Below are 17,795 nucleotides of genomic sequence, written 5' to 3' on the forward strand. Positions count from 1 at the left end.
CAGGGGTGGAGAAAGGAAGAATATGAAAAAAAGAGAGAACATAAAGAGGAATCCAAAAATAGCATCCCAGTTACATGATCATACATGTGGTGCTCCCATTATGAGAACACATTGATTAGCATGCCCTTAGTGGGGTCTATATTGGGAATTAACAGTTTAAATATTACATTAACACTAAAATCATATAACTGTTGATAACTGCACTGGGTTGCTTCGACACAATACAATTAGTCAAACAATTATAAATGTAATAGTGCATGTCAGATGTGTAAAAATGGTATCCCAGTTACCTGCTGTCAGTCAGCATTTCTGCAATCTTGACGAAGGTTTCTTTTTGGCTAAATTAAAAGGTTGACAGTCCTCCTTTTGAGCCGGGATCTTATTTGAAAGCTATGTCACAGCACGACCATTTCGTAGAGACTCAGTATAGCAAGCTCCCTGTCATCTCATCAAAAAGTCTTCAGAAGAAGAAGAAGCAGAGGTCTCCGTAGGAAGACGGAGTGTTAGCTCAGACCTGTCACTTCTTCCCCAAGTCCTCAGTGCCTACGCCTCGGTGGTGGAACAAACTGCTAAAGCTAACCAGCTAACCACCATCAATTCTCGTTTACGACATGAAATCTCGAGAAACTCCAGGCATGACAGCAGAGCTAGCTTGTTAGCATGTTAGCTAACACCGGCTAACTACTTGAGCTAACTGAAAGTTCTTCCGCCTTCGTATTTCGTCCACTTTGCCGTTACTCGGGGTTAATAACTGTTGTCTGTACTTGACAGCAAGTCCGTCACTAAGAAAACGAAATGAGTAAAAGGTTTTTAAATACAGTCACTTCTACAGTTGTCCGGAGTATGATAAGCGGTACTCCGGTTGTTAGGTGTGTTTCTGCTGTCTGTCTCTGCGGAGTGATTCCGGAAGCTCCGCCCCTGTGTTTACATTACGTCACCGGATCACGTACAATGCGGAAACGGCTTCCGGTGTCAACATGGGTGAACCTCTTGTCCACATTTAAGATAATATTAGCATTTTTTTCTCCACGAATAAGTTAATTAACATGGCTTAGAAGGTTTTTGATAGTGTCGAGAACAGGCTTTTTGCGTTGTTGAACGTAAGGGTATAATACTTGTTCTGTCTCAGTCGCTTCGGTATGCTGCTTTTTTCACCTCCAGAATTAACATTTTCAAAACGTCATGCTCCACAATTTACACATATCACATTGTAATATCAAATTGTCATTATATTGAATCAATTTAAAACGCTTTTGCACACTTTCCTTACATTCTGTTTCACATCATTTCTGTCATAAGCATTCAGGTATCCTTCAAAAGTAAAACAAAAAACCGATAGCAAAGCCAATTTCTAAATATTACTGTGACTTTATTTGTGACCCTGTTAATGCTGCATATCTGTTTACATGTTAATGCTGTATATCTCCGTTGTAGATTAAGTTAATCCAGCACTCTGTCCAGGAACTGCAGACAGCGTTGGTTTCCAATCATAAAGACTTAGCTATAGACTTTACAGCAAATACACAAAAGCAGAGGCATCTTCTGGAGGAAGGATTCCACGCAGGGCAGCGGCCCGATTCCCTTTTCCAACCCATCACAGTCCACTCAGACTGGATCTCCGCTCAACCTGAGGAGCATCAAGACTTTGAGAGTTTCTACAGAGACCCTTCCCGCAAGACCCCAAATGCAAGCCACAATACTATTTACATTCAAACCATATGTGAGTTTGCTTGTGGGGTTAGAGCAGGGGGTGTCAAACGCAAATACACAGTGTCAAACGCAAACACACAGTGGGCCAACATTTAAAAATCGGTACTAGTCGACGGCCGGACTGGTTCAATGTTTATTGCAAAGCTTATTGAAATAAACTTATTGCACATATTAAACCTGGAACTAACAAAGCTTAAATTATTGCCTATAAAACCAACATTAAATATCAGTTGCATTCATTTCTTATGGCTATATCTGTAGCTTTTCCGGAGTCATTTCTTATGAGTACAATTTTACACAGGCCAACAACAGCTTCAACAAAACAATTTCCCTCAATGAAAAAACCAAACATGCCCTGTTGTCGCAAGAAAGAAAGTGCAGAAGGAAACATCCATGTAAACTCAGTTTGCTGCTCTGTGATGCACACTAAGCCAGATACTTGGCATCTCATCTTGGGTTCATCAATGTTTGGGCTCAGGCTCTGAGCTGAGGAAATCCTCAGGGTTGAGTGAAGGTGTGCGAGCAGTATACCGGCGGGCCAGATCTAATAGTAATTAGAAATTATTCTGCGGGCTGAAATTAAATCCACCAAGGGCCTTATTTTGCCCCCAGGCCTTGAGTTTGACACATGTGGGTTAGAGCCTCTGTAATAAAGTCTTTACCCATGACCACTTCAACGTATCACCATAGTTCATGTCACCTAATGACCAAAAAACATGCAAGAAACTACATTGTGTGCTTTAAAGATGGATGAGGCATGTAGAGTTTGTTGTGCAGCAGTTTTTGGACTCCAAGTGCAGCATTACATCGTTTGCTTGCATTCATTCTGCACTATGTTTTTCAGGTTCCTTTGGCGGGGCGGGGGTTCAGAAGGATCAGTGTGTGGAGTGGCTCAGAGAATACTGCCAGGCCTTCTTCTATGGGCTTTCTGTCAAGTTACTGCCGGCAGTTACTGTGGCTGAAACAAAATGCTCCTTCAGGGTGAACAGCGACTCCCACAACCTTCAGATCCTCACCGGTGAGCTGGGAGTCCATCATGTTTACCTCAGGATACCTTTCATTGTGCCATATCTACTGTGGGGTTCTGGCAAAATGCAGAAATCTCCATCTGAAATGTGAATGATTTGCTTTGTTTTCAAATATAATAAAACATTTAAATCACATTATTAGTCCATGTATTTGTAGCGCCACCCAGAGTAGTACACATACTGAAGATACAAAATATATGACATATTAAACATAAAAAAACAAAACAACAGCAGCTAAAGTACATGTTATAATGACATTGAGTCATACAAATCCTACTGAGAGATAGAAATGACAGTAGGCATGGTCAAATTAATTAGGATATGAAATAATAGTAGAACAAATAACTGTTTAGTATCATTTTATCTTGCATTGTAGGTGACCTGCTACAGTTCCTGTGGAGTAGGAAACCAGCAGATGCTTTCTGCATTGTTGGGATCACAATGATTGACCTCTACCCCAAAGACTCCTGGAATTTTGTTTTCGGACAAGCTTCTCTCAGTAACGGTGAGCCTTTCCCACAAAGCCTTTACTGAGAAAATATGACTTTCTGTATTAGCCAACCAGACCTAATAATAATGCTCCTATTCATCACAACTTCCTGTTATCCCCAAAGAAACATTGCTTCATAGTTGAGGAACATTTTGTATAAAAGAATAAACACACATTACACAATTTCATCAGTAGTCCTGTATGATGTAATGTTGTTGATCTGCCACTAGATGGTGATAAAGCAATCACTTTTGTTGCCTTCACTTTTGGTTGCAGGAATGGGAGTTTTCAGCTTCTCCAGGTATGATGACAGCTTCTACAGCAGCAGTTATGCAGGGAGTGTGACGACCCCTCCAAACTGCTGAACGATGCTGTCACGCCGTCAGAAACCCCTAGTAATCTTGTTGTCTGTGTAAACGTGTTCCGGCATCGGTTGTATTCAGTTGGGGAGATGGCCAGAGAGAAGTTGTCGTCATCTGGGAAAGATGAAGCGTCTGACCGAAAACCAGAGCAGCGCTCGTTTAGTCCTGGAGATCAGGTCCTGGCTTTGTTATCAATGGTTAATTCGCCGTTTCAGGCAAAATGTTCTGGCCCAAAGGTATCTGACCAAAATGATACGCCAGCGTTTCCAAAGGTATCTGACCAAAATGTTCTCCTGTCCACGCCGAAACGTAGAAAAGCCACTCAGCTCTGCCATATAAACCTGCTGAAGTCATACTATGCTAATGAGTCTAAACCTCTCTCAGCAGCAGTGGCAGTGGGGAGTCAGTTCTCCGGAGGGGAGGATGATGGGGTTACAGCGCCTGATGAGAGCTTGTTGCGGGGAAAATTGAAGAACACTGAAACTTTGCGTAATCTGGAGTCACTGTTGGGTCATATGTCGGCAGAAGGAAGGTCTGAGCTGACTGCTCTGATTCATAGTAATCTGTGTCTATTCAGAGATACACCAAGCCGAACACACATGATAGTGCATGATATAGATGTAGAGGGTGCGCATCCCATCCGCCAGCGTTTCTGTCGTGTGTCTGAGGAAAAACGTCAGGTAATGGACACAGAAATCAAGTAGGCTACATGCTCGAAAATGGCATCGCCGAACCTTCTTGTTCAAGCTGGGCATCACCCTGTCTGCTTGTGGAGAAGTCTGATAAAAGTCCTAGGTTTTGCACAGATTATTGGAAGGTTAAGGCTGTTACTGAACCCGATGCGTATCCACTGCCTCGTATGGAAGATTGTATTAATCAGGTTGGTTCTGCGCAGTTTGTTAGCAAATTTGACATTTGTAAAGGTTACTGGCAGGTTCTCCCAAAGGGCCAAGGAAATCTCCGCTTTTATTACACCCTCAGGGTTATATTCCTATGATGTGATGAGTTTTGGTCTGCGTAATGCTCCCTCCACATTCCAGCGACTTATGAACAGGGTGGTGTCGGGGTTGGAAGGTTGTGCCGTGTACTTGGATGACGTTGTGATCTATAGCAATACGTGGGAGGAACATTTGGCCCGTATTGAGAAACCGTTTGACCGGTTGAGTGAGGCGTGCCTGACAGTAAACTTGGCAAAGTGTGACTTTGCAAAGTCCACCGTCACTTACCTCGGCAAAGTTGTAGGGCAGGGGACTGTGTGTGCCGTCGAGGTCAAAGTGAGTGCGATAACTAAGTACCCAGTTCCCACCACCAAAAAAGAACTTCAGCGTTTCTTTGGTTTAATTGGGTACTATCGCAGTTTTTTACTGTGGTAGCTCCCCTGACGGATTTGCCGAAAGGAAAAGCCTGTTATGTTTGGACAGACGTGTGCCAGCAGGCTTTTGGTAATTTAAAGTCTGTTCTGTCTTCACCTCCTGTGCTTGCCGCTCCTTGCATGGATCGACCTTTCCAACTGCATGTGGATGCAAGTGATGTCGGGACAGGAGCTGTACTGTTCTAAGTTGATGGCAGTGGGGTGGATCGCCCCGTGAGTTTCTATTCTAAGAAATGTAACTCATTTCAGTTGAACTACTCTGTGATCGAAAAGGAAACCCTTGCGCTCATCTGGGCATTACAGCATTTTGACGTGTATGTAGGCTCTAGTGTTCCTCTGATTGTGTACACAAACCATAACCCCATCACTTTCTTGCACTCAGTTTGTTGCCCAAATTGCATGTTGATGCGGTGGATGCTTTATCTACAGGCCTATTGTCTGGACATCTGCCACATTAAAGGTTCGGATAACGTGGTGGCCGATGCTTTGTCTAGAGCTCAGAGCAAACGGTTGGTACCCCTGAATGTTTAAATCTCAGTCAAATAATGTTGGGCCGAGCACCCGACTTTTTTATTTCGTCCCTCCGCTCTGCTCTCCATTCTTATTATATCAAATAAACAAACCTGTGGTCGTAGTCCAGGTGCTTCGACCGCGTCTCGCTCAGGGTCTCCTAACTCTAGCTGCATTGGCCGTCCCCAAGGAGTTTGATATGAGGACAGCAGTGTGAGGGGTGTGTGATTCTTTTTAAGGGATTCTGTGCAATGATGATTGTTATATTGTAACATTAAGACTTGCCTAGGATGGTCTGGCAAAGGACATCAAGGACTGAAAGAGGAAATGGTGGAGTGGTCGGNTGTTGCCCAAATTGCATGTTGATGCGGTGGATGCTTTATCTACAGGCCTATTGTCTGGACATCTGCCACATTAAAGGTTCGGATAACGTGGTGGCCGATGCTTTGTCTAGAGCTCCGAGCTCTTAAAATGCCTCTTTGGGAGCCGGAGTTGATGAGATGGGAAGGAGGAAAGTACAGGAACTACAAAAAGTCGGTACGGATCCGTTCAATGTTAATTTTACTATTTTGAGGTACAGATAAAAGTAATGTCAAGTAGAAGAAAAAAAAGAAAAGAAAAATGTGTGGGGAAAATTGGGATGTTTACTGTTGGTGGGTCCTGGTAGTTGACGGTGTTCTTAATGGAACTCCTTTCTTTATGGGGGGGAGTGTGACGACCCCTCCACACCACTAGGCGCTCCGTGGTCTCTCTCTCTCCTTGTTGGCAGGTTCCAGTGCAGTGGGGTGATTGTGGACTGACAAGCTGCACCTGGGCAGCTGTTATAAGACAGCCCATCACGTTTTGCCCCTCACATTCCTCTCACACACTCCCCGTGTGAGCCTCGCGTCGTGGCGACAGCCACGACGCGAGGCTCACACGGGGAGTGTGTGAGAGGAATGTGAGGGGCAAAACGTGATGGGCTGTCTTATAACAGCTGCCCAGGTGCAGCTTGTCAGTNATTATTCGATTTTTTCGAATATTCGTTACAGTCTCCATAATTGAAAATTATTTTTTTAAATTTGATTTTATTTATATATATTTTTTATTATTATTTATGTTTTTCTTTTTTTTCCTGGCTTAGTTTCAACCAAAATATAGACTAATGCTAATAATAGTAATAGTATTAATAATTGTAAATGGCCATTGGTCACACCACCAGTTTGTTTTACAGTAAACTTGGAGGAAGCCAGCAGCGCAGGCTGCACTCTGCGCGGCCTGCGCTGTTCCCAACGCCTGTCCCTCTCTCTCAAACACATTTGATGTGTTTTCCTTTCTGCTCCCTCTGCCAGTGCATCGTTTAACAAGCGGTATATTGCGGTGTTGTCATTTACTGATTCATCTCAGGGAGAAATGTGTTGAAACGGATCTCTCCTTGCCAATTAAAAACTAGTTGTATATTTAGTGAATTCGTAAATGTACTGTACTTTCATTTCTTTATTTGCCGGTGTGCGTAATAAATGAATGTGTAATAGATCTAAGAATAAGTTTGTAATGCATTGCTTGTGTTTTACATGATTTGTCCATGCAGGGAAAGCTCCTCCAAACCTGCCCCCTGGAGTGCCCCCTCTGCTGCCCAACCCTTACATCATGGCCCCTGGACTACTGCACGCCTACCCTGTGAGTCCCTGACAGACTCACTGTTTATACAAACTGAGCTTTTTATCTGCACTTACTAGAGTTTGTTATATAGTTTATAAAGTAACACTTTTCTTGCTGTGTCTCAGCCTCAGGTGTACGGCTACGATGACCTACAAATGCTGCAGGCAAGAATACCGCTGGTGAGTTTTGTTTTTTTGTAAAAGAAAACAACTCCTGCAATAAAAACATTATTCACAAGCCATGCTTTATTGCTGCATGTCCGGTATTCAAAAAACAAACAATGTTTTTCTCTCCCCAGGATTATTACAGCATTGCACCCTTTGCAACTCCCACAGCAGCACTGACTGGCCGAGACGGCAACTTGACTAACAACCCTTACTCTGGTGAGCCATCTCACAATTGTCTATTAAAAGCTAAGCTCACTGTGTCTTCTCCACAGTTAGCTGCTTGTTGAAGCCGCTTTTTGTTTGGTGATGAAGGGACCGTTGGAATTTAATGATTATCCTCACAATAAATGAAGAGCCTTTTTTGCTTGCTGGTAGAATCCAAGCCTGGCCTGGGAGTTTGATTAACTTGAGAACTGTATATATTTAAGGTTTTCCAAATTGACTAGAAACCGTATAATGCCAATAAATAAATTAACAATCTTTAGAGATGATAAGCTTTGGTTGTTCCTTCAAGGCCTTAATGTTTCAACTTCCCGTAGAAATGGCACCTCAAAACAGGCCAGCAGTTGAGGATTTCCTTCTTTCATATCTCCTTTTCATTGTTTGCTAGTAATGTATTGTGTTTTATCTCATGTAGACGTTTGTACTCACACACAAACATCCCATTCTGTATTTGCAGGTGACTTATCAAAGTTTGGTCGAGGTGATGCATCGTCTCCTTCCCCAGCCACCACATTAGCGCAGACACAACAGAACCAGACGCAGGCGCATCACACTGCGCAGCAGCCCTTCCTCAACCCAGCGCTGCCGCCCGGCTACAGCTACACGAGCCTCCCGTACTACACCGGCATGCCAGGCCTACCCAACACCTTCCAGTACGGACCTGCTGTGTTTCCGGTGAGGAAAAACGTTGCTTTCCAAAAGCTAGCTGACTGGTTGCCTTCAATTACTGACCATTGCTTTGCTTGGCAGCTAAGCAATCATTGTCATATTAATGTTTGTGTGAATGGACGACTGAGCTTAAAATTGTAAGCCACTTATCAATTCAGCATTTCTCTCACTGTTTTAATTCTATTTTATTTAGGATCAGAAGCATCATCATAACATCAGGAACATCTCTGTTTGTTTAGACGGGAGCAAACCGTCAAGTCAAATTTGATGTTTGCACTATTGGAAGAGATCATTTTAGCGCCTTTCCTTTGATGGTGCTGTATTAGAATTCATTTTGTCTGAGTACTTCCTGAGCCTGAACGAGCAGAAAGCTGCATTTTCACGAGTCCCCAAGACAAACTTTGGTTACCCCATTTGGTTACCACTCGATGACTTTACATGGTTTTGTTTTTGTCCAGGTGGCTCCTACCTCGTCAAAGCAGCACGGTGTGAATGTCGGCGTCAACGCGTCAGCCGCACCCTTCCAGCAGGCTAGTGGTTATGGTTCCCATGGATACAGCACTGGTGAGGCCCTAAACGATACAGAAGCTGCATGTTTACAGGTGTCATGCAAGTCCTACTCTATACACTTGCATACCAATACATCTGTGCTGTTACTCACAATGAGCCCATTGATTTCGCCTCAATGTGGACTGCATATTTTATTTGAGCTCTGCAGCCTCTACAAGCATAAACATGATGCTTGTGTAAACACTCTTGTAATGTGTTGGGAAGGTATCTGCCTGTAGTTCTAAACGCATTCTTGCATGCTGACTCTCACTTGTTGACAAACATGTTTTAGTATTAATGTAGAGGTTTCATTTTGTCCGATTAGGAATTGCGTCTGGTACCCAGTTTTCATTGCCTTTACACACGAAAGAAGTCTCAGTATTTCGAAAACATGTCTGCCATTTAAACTGAATGGGAAAGGATAGGTTGGGCTTGAACAGAGGCACCTGGCTGGCAGTTTAAATACCAGAGGTCGACATTATCGGTCTCCTGCTGCCTTCCATAGCTTGCTTTGCTCATTTCAGAAAGTTGTCATTTGCCCCAAGGCTTCACCTTCCATAACACACACCACCTCCCTCCCACACATTCATACATACACAACTCATTAACTAACGGCACAACCATCATCCTCCCAAATTTCTTCTTAACCCATTTATTCATATTTTTTAGGCATTCTGGTATCTTTTGCTTGTTTTGCTTTTTTCAGTGGTGATTCATTTTACTTTCATAGTTCATCACTCAATATCTACCTCTGGTCACATTTGTGCACCATCTGCTGCTTTCTGCTATCACCCAACTCAAGCTCTCCACCCCCCCTCCCCTCCCACACACACCCTGCCTGCCCCCTCACTCCCCCCACCTCCTTGGGTCAAATAGTATTTGCATATTATGTCGGCGATGATTCTGACATTCATGATGTTCCAGATGGACAGATTTAGCCACAAAGAACAATGCATTTGGTGTCAAAGTTCAGATGATAAAGTATCGAGAGCGTTTCCTTAAGGACTTGACACAATCTGTATTGTCACAATTTTGTGAAACCTGTCCATCTGGTACACAGTTTCAAACTTTGAATTATTTGCAAATGCTATTTGAGGCAGGTCGGCTCCCGCTGCCTGGTGTGTCTAACGCTGTGGGCTGTGGCTGTGTATCTGACTGTTGCAGGCTATGAGGATGTGGGCCAGGCTTCAGGGAGTGGGGATTTCTGTAAGGGCGGATACGGCACTGCCGCTGCCGCTTCTGCACAAAACAAGCCAGCCAGCTCTGTCAGCGGGCCGGGAGTCGGTGAGTGCCGCCACATGCCAAAGCAAAAGGGAAACAAAACCTTTCCCCCCCCCCGTCTCCCTCTTGTGTCACCAACCATCCTCCTCCCCTTCTTTGCTCTCAGTCCTTTGCCTCATCGCTGATGAGCTGCGTCTGTAGGAAGACCCGTCACACTACATCCGCTGTTAGACAGTCCAATGCAGCCTGCCTCTCTTAAAAGCCGTGTCTGCCGTTCTGTCCGTTCCCTGTTCTCTTCCAGGGCAACTTGTCATCAACCCCATCTGGTTTTTACATTTTGGACATGTATGCTATGTTATTATAAGGATTAGAGTCAAAAATGTGGCAGGGCACGAGAACAGCGGCTGCCATAAACTGATGAGTTGCCCTGGTTGATGCTGTCCCATTTTCCATCTTTGCTGCTTGCTCTTCACTCATGTTGCCATTGCTGGTATGTTCGTCTCCAGAGAATCCAGCTCACTGTCCTGTGGGTGGAGCTGCTTACGGAAACACACGCACACACGTGTTATTATTTTACAAGCTTAGTCGGTTTTGGTTCGACTTGCGCATCTCTGCTGTGCACATTCATGATGATCTCGTTCTTCACATAGAATGGTACCTAAATGAAAACCGGGTTGCCTTGTGAAAGGTTGTCAAGGGATTGATCAGTATATCTTCTATAATCTTTGGATTGTGTTATTTCTCTGACAAATGAGACTTTCATGTGTTTTTTTCTCTTGTACCTAGTAACAACTCTGTAGCATATCTCAAATCACTTTTCCTTAATATGATGTTTCACCATCTTTGGCTTTAAATGCCAAACATCTCATTAGCATTGTGGCTCTTTCTGCAACTTTCATGTCTGATTGAAGCCATGCTAAGCAACCACACACACTAAGAATTTGAATATTGTTGCCTATATGATACTGATATGCTCTTTCTCACCTCTCTTCATCTCATCCCTCTTTACATCCTTTACCGTACTCCTCACTTTAAGGAAATTCTTCTCACAACATCTATGAACTTTTGCTGACATAGATGTGTATACTTGAAATTTCCCAAGATTCTATGCAAGATTTTCTTTCTCAGAAACTTGAATTATAGTAAGTGTTCCTGTAAAGAAATTGTCTGTCAATTTTACACATTAGTTTTCTTGTTCACTTAGGAATAATAATTCATTCATTGAGCCTTATTTGTTTTTGCACTTTTTTCAACAATGTTCTATTAAGTGTTTAGATCATTTTATTTGTATTATTGACGGGAACCTCTCATATTTACCATTCTATACGCAGATCACAAATTACTGCTATAAAGAAGAACACGCATCACACTGCACGCTGTAGCTTTTACACACTTGGAGATGTAAATTACAAGTTTCATCCCGATACAATATTATATTGGTTCTTTGAACGACAGTATTTTTACAGATGGCACAGATTCTACGACAAAAGGATTTCGATTCAGTGGCCTGAGATATTGTGTGCTCATCAAATACAATCAGTTGCCTTCACAACTTAAATATGACTTTTCCTTTTTTATTCCTGGGCTCTTCCTGACATTTAAATGAATAACAAAAGACCTGTGAGAATAACTGATCCACCTTAAAGGTCAGCCCACCTTAAGTGACCCGCTGTTGTTTTTCACTTTGGGTCTGATCCAGGAATCGTAATGAGCAGGTGGGCAGCAGGGCCATGCAGCTTGGCTTGGGCCTGTAGCATTTATTCAACACAAATAACAATACACACAGTTGTCTCCTCTGTGTCTGCAGGAGTCTCTGTGACATCAAGCAACACGGGGGTACCAGACATTTCAGGGTCCGTTTACACAAAGACTCAGGTAATTACAGATCATAAATATTTAACGCCCATTCTCACAGGAAACAACTCCCCCCCACCCCCCAATGCAGTTTGAATTAAACAAAGATGTCATGTCTTTGACTCCCTTCCCCCTGCAGTCGTTCGATAAGCAGGGTTTCCACGCTGGCACGCCAGCAGCTTCGTTCAGCCTGCCGTCAGCTCTGGGGAGCGGGGGTCCCATCAACCCCCCGGCTGCCACTGCCTACGCCCCGGCCCCCTTCATGCACATCCTGGCCCCTCACCAACAACCCCACTCTCAGATTCTTCACCACCACCTGCAGCAGGACGGACAGGTACAGGAAATGCCACTGTTGTTGTGTTTTTCTCCATCTGTTGATGCAGCTTGATTTCACACCTATAGTTCAGGTTAGGAATCAAGAAATAAAGACACTTAATCTGCTTTTAGTTCTGGTTTTCTTTTGTTTATAATGATCAGAGATGATATGAACTCACAGGTTACTTGTGTTTTTATTCATCATCATTTAGCCTTGTGTGCTGTTTTGAATTTGGCATGCAGTGGCAACACACCAGTCGGCATTTGTTTTTAAAAGGAAAACCATTGTTATGGAAGTAAGAAATATCTGGAGAAGCAGGCTAACAGCTTGTTTAATAAGTGCTATGCGATTGATCTAATTTATGTTGATGTGGTTTAAGGAGGGCTCGAGGAGTTTTCCAAACATAACTGATCAATAAGATGGAAATTATAAAGTGATTGCATTCGAGAACAGAATTTTGTGTGGTGGTAGAATGACTGTTTGATTGTTTAGACACAAAGCTAATCCTAGTGGAAACACTGTAGCCTGTGCTTTTCTTTTCATGCCTTGTAGGTAATGTCCAGGCCAACGTTTGCAATCCCATTTTAAAGTGGTCTATTTTCAGATTAATCATTAAGTGTATTTAGGTTTGTCCTGTCGCTTGGCAACTAAATACTTGAGTTAAAACATGGCATTGATGGACAGCTCACATCAACTCTTTCCTCTCCCCACAGAGCGGCACTGGACAGCGCAGCCAGAACGCCTCCCTTCAGCAGAAGTCTCAGATCAACAAGTCGGCATACAACACCTACAACTGGGGGGCCAACTAACATCTACTGTCGGGCCCCCACGCTGTTAACAGAAGTTAGAAGGGGGCTCATCACTCCTTCCGCAGACGGTCTCCACATATAAACTCCCTCTTCCTCCTGCAGAGATCCCGCCCCCGTCTCTTGGCCCAGCACTCCTGCGCTCTGCCTGCGGTCAGGAGGTGCTGTGCCGAGAGGACGAGCACTGTAACGATGCATGGACGGGTGGGGGGGGCAGGAAGGGCTTAGAAGAGAGGGAAGATCAAAGCTAAATGGTTATAGAAATGCACCCTCAAGAGGTGAAATATTGAGTGTTGGGAATTTGTATCGTGTTAAACCCCCAGCCCGCCCTCTTTTTTTCTCTGACTTGTATGTAACATAGAACTGTTTTCTAAAAGAATGAATGTTTCCTGTATGGTCTGTTTTTTTGTTTTGTAGTCTTCCCGCTCCCCTTTTTTTCTTGCAGATGGGGAGGAATGAAGTAATATCTGAAGGTGGGGGGACAGGCTGGTTTTGTATTTCTCACCCTCAAATCCCCACTCTTTAACTTTCGTGGAAACGTTTCCCCTCCCTCACAAAACAAAATGTCCAAACACAAAAATTAGCTTGATTGCTGTTAAATGTTTTTTTTTTGTCATTTTAAGTTTGAAAAAAAATAACAATTCTCTAAATTGGTAGAGTTGTGAAGTTTATTTTTTACCAAATATAGATATATTATATATAAAGACATATAAGCGAACTCACTGGCTCTGACTGTGAGGAAAGTGTGTTCGTCATGTGACTGCGTGCATGTTTGTACACACGGGGGCCGTGGTTGTGTACTGTGCTTTGTTTTTTCCCTAGCACAGCATTTTTCATTATCCCACACTTGTACAATAATTGTTCCCATGAATGATAAAGATGTTGCATTAAGGCCTCACCTATTCTGCAAGAGTTGTTGAATGATTTCCAAGGCCAATACACACCCAATCTGCCTTCCAGTGCGTTTAATTTTATTTAGTTTTCTGAGGCCCCCCACCTCCTCCCTGCTTCACCACCTGTCCCCTATTGTAAGGAAACCTGCAGCATTGAATACTGATGGACAGAATTGTACTATGGGTTTTTTGTCAGTGATTTATTTTTTCTTTTTGTACTGTGCGTTTTAAAAACAATTTAAATGGATGAACTTGTCTTGTACATATATAAAAAAAACACAAGTACTGTAGTCCCTGTTTGTTCAATGGCTTTCTCCTTTTCCTTCTCAAATCCTTGCAGATTTGTTAGCTTTTCGTTCCATATATATTTTTAATTTTGTATAAATATTAAGTAAATAAACAAGAATACATTTTCATCATTTTGGATGTGAATGTCTTTTAAGAAACTATTTGTTTCTCATGTGGCTTGTAAATGTAGCAGCATCTCTTCTTCCAACAGTTTGGTGTGTTTGTGTGTGTTGAATCTGATGGATGAAACGGTAAATTCGCTGACACTTGATATCAGGGGAACAAGGAAATGACAAACAAGCTGTCCCATCAAGTGTTTGGCACAACTGAAACTATCTGGCCGTTTCTCAATCTCGAGTTTACCTGCTGCACAGCCACTATTTCAAGTATACTATGCCATCGAGTGGCGCCGAATGCTGGGCATTTAACTTTAACATGCATTTAAACAGTCCTTCGGCACCACTTGATGACGTAGTATACTTGAAATAGTGGCTCTGCTGCAGCAGGTTTTCTCGACATTGAGAAACAGCCTCTGACTCGGACTGGGGGGTTGGTGTCTGAGTTATGTAACAGACTAGGGATCAGCAGGGCCAAATTACACTTCTCCAGACATTTGCATTGTTTCTTTTTTGTTATAGTGTGTAGGCCTATGCATAATTTCAAATCTAAATAACCTTTTTTTTTTATAAGTATGTGAATGACAGCTAGTTGCTTACCAGATTGGTCTTGTTAGTTATTTAAGATGCCATCTGAATACATTGCAATCTTGCCATTTACTAATCCTTACAGCGTCTGTATGTAGGCTATTCTTTAATGTAAACATACAGCCATGCTGCTGGTCCTGATAGATAGGAAAGTGCCATAAGGTCCTATTTCAGCTAAGGCATTACCTTATCAGACTTGGTGGAAAGTTAAAGCACAACTTTTCTTTTCAACAAATGTATTGGAAACTTTACATTTTTCAATCCAGTACATTTAATGAACACGTTCTAGTTACTGGACAGACTGTAACGATTAGAATTCACTAGGCAGAAAGTTCTTGGAATGTATGTAGTTCTATTTTTAGCACTGAATTTTGGGTGACTTATTATTCAAACAGCTGAAAAGGGGTCAGCTGTGTTTTCTTTTTTCTCCTTTTTTTTGTTTTTAGAACATCATTAAAACAAATGAACATTATATTGCAATTAATTTGTGACGGGCGCATTTCCTGGTCGCTTGGTGATGGAACGCGGTTGCTAGGGAAAACATGTAAACACTTCAGCGGACTTCAACCAACCGGCAGTGCTTGGGTTACGTTTATTATTAACATCAAACTAAATTGTATTAGAGTAGTAATACTTTATTAGAGGCCAAAGTCATGCATACATTGTTTTGTTTAAAATATGTTAAGGTGTTGATGATCAAATATTTTGCATGGTATTAAAATGCAGCAATATTTAACATTTAAAACTTGGCCTAATGTAACGTAGCGTAACAATTAAGTACTTAAGTCAAGTTAACTTTTCATTATGGTCAACATTGATGAACCATTTTGATTATTTAATTCCTCCCAACCTCTATTTCAAACATTAGAAACTCAAGCAAGAGTTTCGCATTTAGCATCCTTGTTGACATCATATTGAGGCTCCCGAGACGAGTGTGCAGTTTTTGAGTGCACTTGCCTTCTATAACTTACGGTAACGTAGCATTACGACTGATTACGTCATTCTGAAGTATCTAGAACACTTTACGATACTGTTGACAACTGGGGTTGTCGTGTCTTATCTGCTGTTGGAATTGTGTTTAGTTATGATTTATTTTTAAAACTAAAGCTGGAGTTAAATGAGTGTTTTTGACTTATTTCGTGGGTTCTTCGGAGTACCTGGAGGCCATTATCGTGGCCGAAGGTAAGCGTATTGAGTCATATTCAGGACGCAGCTGTACTCTAAGCTAAGCTAACAGGAGTTCGCTAACTTGGTGCAGCTTGGTACCTGCGTCGCACGCTATTCCTTAGTTAAAGAGCTTTAGTGTTTCCCTGCCAGGCTGACCACAGGGGTCCCTCGGCTAGCATGGTGGCTGTTTTATTTAGAGTGACCTCCGGATTAATACGATTGAGTACGTCAAAGTCTATTAACGCAATCAATTATTTGTTAGTTTATTCACGCATGTTATTAGAATAAGAAAGGAGTGTATATCATTTGCAAGTGAATCTGTAGGATAATAGCTGAAGACCTTCTAGGCATTGAAAAGTGAATGTGTTGTGTCATTGCAATTATTTAAAAAGATGGTTTAGACATTAAAGCATCATAGTACAAATCAGTTGTACAATACAATGCATCAGTCACGTGGTGTCATGTCGACTCACACATTAAGAAGACTCATATTACATAAAGGTATAGACAAACTGTCATTGATAAACTAAGAGCATTCAATCGTGTGACATGGCTTGTGTTTACTAGAACATAAACTAAAATGATATTAAACGTGATCATAATAGCTGATTACACTCAGCTGACATTACACTAAATGTTTGTTAGCAATACAAAAGCTAAATGGTGTCCATGTCAAGAATACTCATCTATTTGACTTGCTGTAATGCATCAGGGACCCCTTCTTCGATGCTATGACTCATGACGACGACGATGATGATGAAGAAGATGGATACAATGATGGCTTCCGAGGGGACCAGCAGGACCCCTTCGACAGTGCCTTGAGGTTTGGCTTCAGCGTGGGCCCCGACGGGATGAGGATCCAGGAGCCCCCCATGTTCGGCCAGGTCCTCAGGGAGATGGAGGAGATATTCTCCCAGCTGGGCGGCTGGGACGGGCAGCCGGGCTCTGGACACTTTGGTATGAAGGCTGCCATGTGATCCAGTACTTAACCACTCATCTCAGTATAGAGAAGAAAATGAACTAATTAGGTTTGCTTGTGCTATTACGAAATTATACATTAAAACCTTTCATAATACATCAAGGCAGGATGTTAAAACACATTCACTTAAAGACGCAATGCGGTTACTTAGCTCACAAGCGAAGTAACCGGATTTGAGTCGAGGTTAAAAATAATGCTATGTGCTTAGATGAGTTCAAGAAGTGACTTACTAATATAGAATAGTATGGCAACACGTACAAACGTTTTTTACATGTTTTTTTATTTGTATTTATTTTTGTTTTATGTTTAACAATGGTCAAAATTAGTGTTTTTTGTGAGAATGAGTCTAAAGCAATTCTCCATTGTAGATTTAGTCTGTGTTTCCCTTATGTTCCAGGTGTTCCCAGAATCCTGCCGCCATCACCACCTCAGGACAGAGCTGAAAGAGGTGCGGGGGGGTTTGGTGGGAACCCCCTGAGAGACTTCATGCTCAGATCTCCCAACAAAGAGCCACAGGGACCCCAAACTGAGCCCAGACACGATGGCCATCCTTCTTATGATTCACCAGAATTCCCAAGCTCGCAATTTCATGGCTGGACCCCTTTTTCAAAGGTGATTTAAGATACACTGAACAAAAATATAAACGCAATACTTTTGTTTTTGCTCCCATTTTTCATGAGATGAACTCAAAGATCTAAAACATTTTCTACATACAAAAAATAACCGGGATCGTGTGGAACGTTATTAAGGTACGCAAGATCTGTCGTACGACTATACGTTCGTGACACTCCCCTCACCATAGAGGTCCGTTCTCCTCTTCACGGTGATAGTGTCTAAACAATGTTAT

At 42.4% G+C, this 17,795-nt stretch overlaps 3 protein-coding genes across 3 annotated transcripts; all 3 read left to right on the plus strand.

Moving 5' to 3' along the window:
• The first annotated feature begins 951 nt into the window (after positions 1–951).
• On the plus strand, positions 952–5,459 carry amz2 (archaelysin family metallopeptidase 2). The gene is made up of 6 exons (XM_010777186.1): positions 952–981; positions 1,059–1,100; positions 1,435–1,720; positions 2,555–2,728; positions 3,115–3,243; positions 3,505–5,459. Exons 1-6 carry the CDS (start codon positions 952–954, stop codon positions 3,591–3,593), a joined length of 750 nt encoding a protein of 249 aa, XP_010775488.1. The 3' UTR covers positions 3,594–5,459.
• LOC104950647 (ubiquitin-associated protein 2-like) lies at positions 3,680–14,223 on the plus strand. The gene is made up of 11 exons (XM_010777195.1): positions 3,680–4,270; positions 4,631–4,820; positions 7,043–7,131; positions 7,239–7,292; positions 7,412–7,496; positions 7,960–8,177; positions 8,630–8,735; positions 9,885–10,004; positions 11,749–11,816; positions 11,935–12,129; positions 12,825–14,223. The coding sequence occupies exons 1-11, from the start codon at positions 3,680–3,682 to the stop codon at positions 12,918–12,920; spliced, it is 1,812 nt and encodes a 603-aa protein (XP_010775497.1). The 3' UTR covers positions 12,921–14,223.
• A 1,573-nt stretch (positions 14,224–15,796) lies between these two features.
• On the plus strand, positions 15,797–17,626 carry hax1 (HCLS1 associated protein X-1). The gene is made up of 3 exons (XM_010770399.1): positions 15,797–15,984; positions 16,682–16,926; positions 17,346–17,626. The coding sequence occupies exons 1-3, from the start codon at positions 15,920–15,922 to the stop codon at positions 17,567–17,569; spliced, it is 534 nt and encodes a 177-aa protein (XP_010768701.1). The 5' UTR covers positions 15,797–15,919; the 3' UTR covers positions 17,570–17,626.
• Positions 17,627–17,795: the final 169 nt, after the last annotated feature.

The sequence above is a fragment of the Notothenia coriiceps genome, unplaced genomic scaffold, assembly GCF_000735185.1.
Source record: "Notothenia coriiceps isolate Sejong01 unplaced genomic scaffold, NC01 NC01_scaffold00000339, whole genome shotgun sequence".
Classification (NCBI taxonomy): Eukaryota; Metazoa; Chordata; class Actinopteri; order Perciformes; family Nototheniidae; genus Notothenia; species Notothenia coriiceps.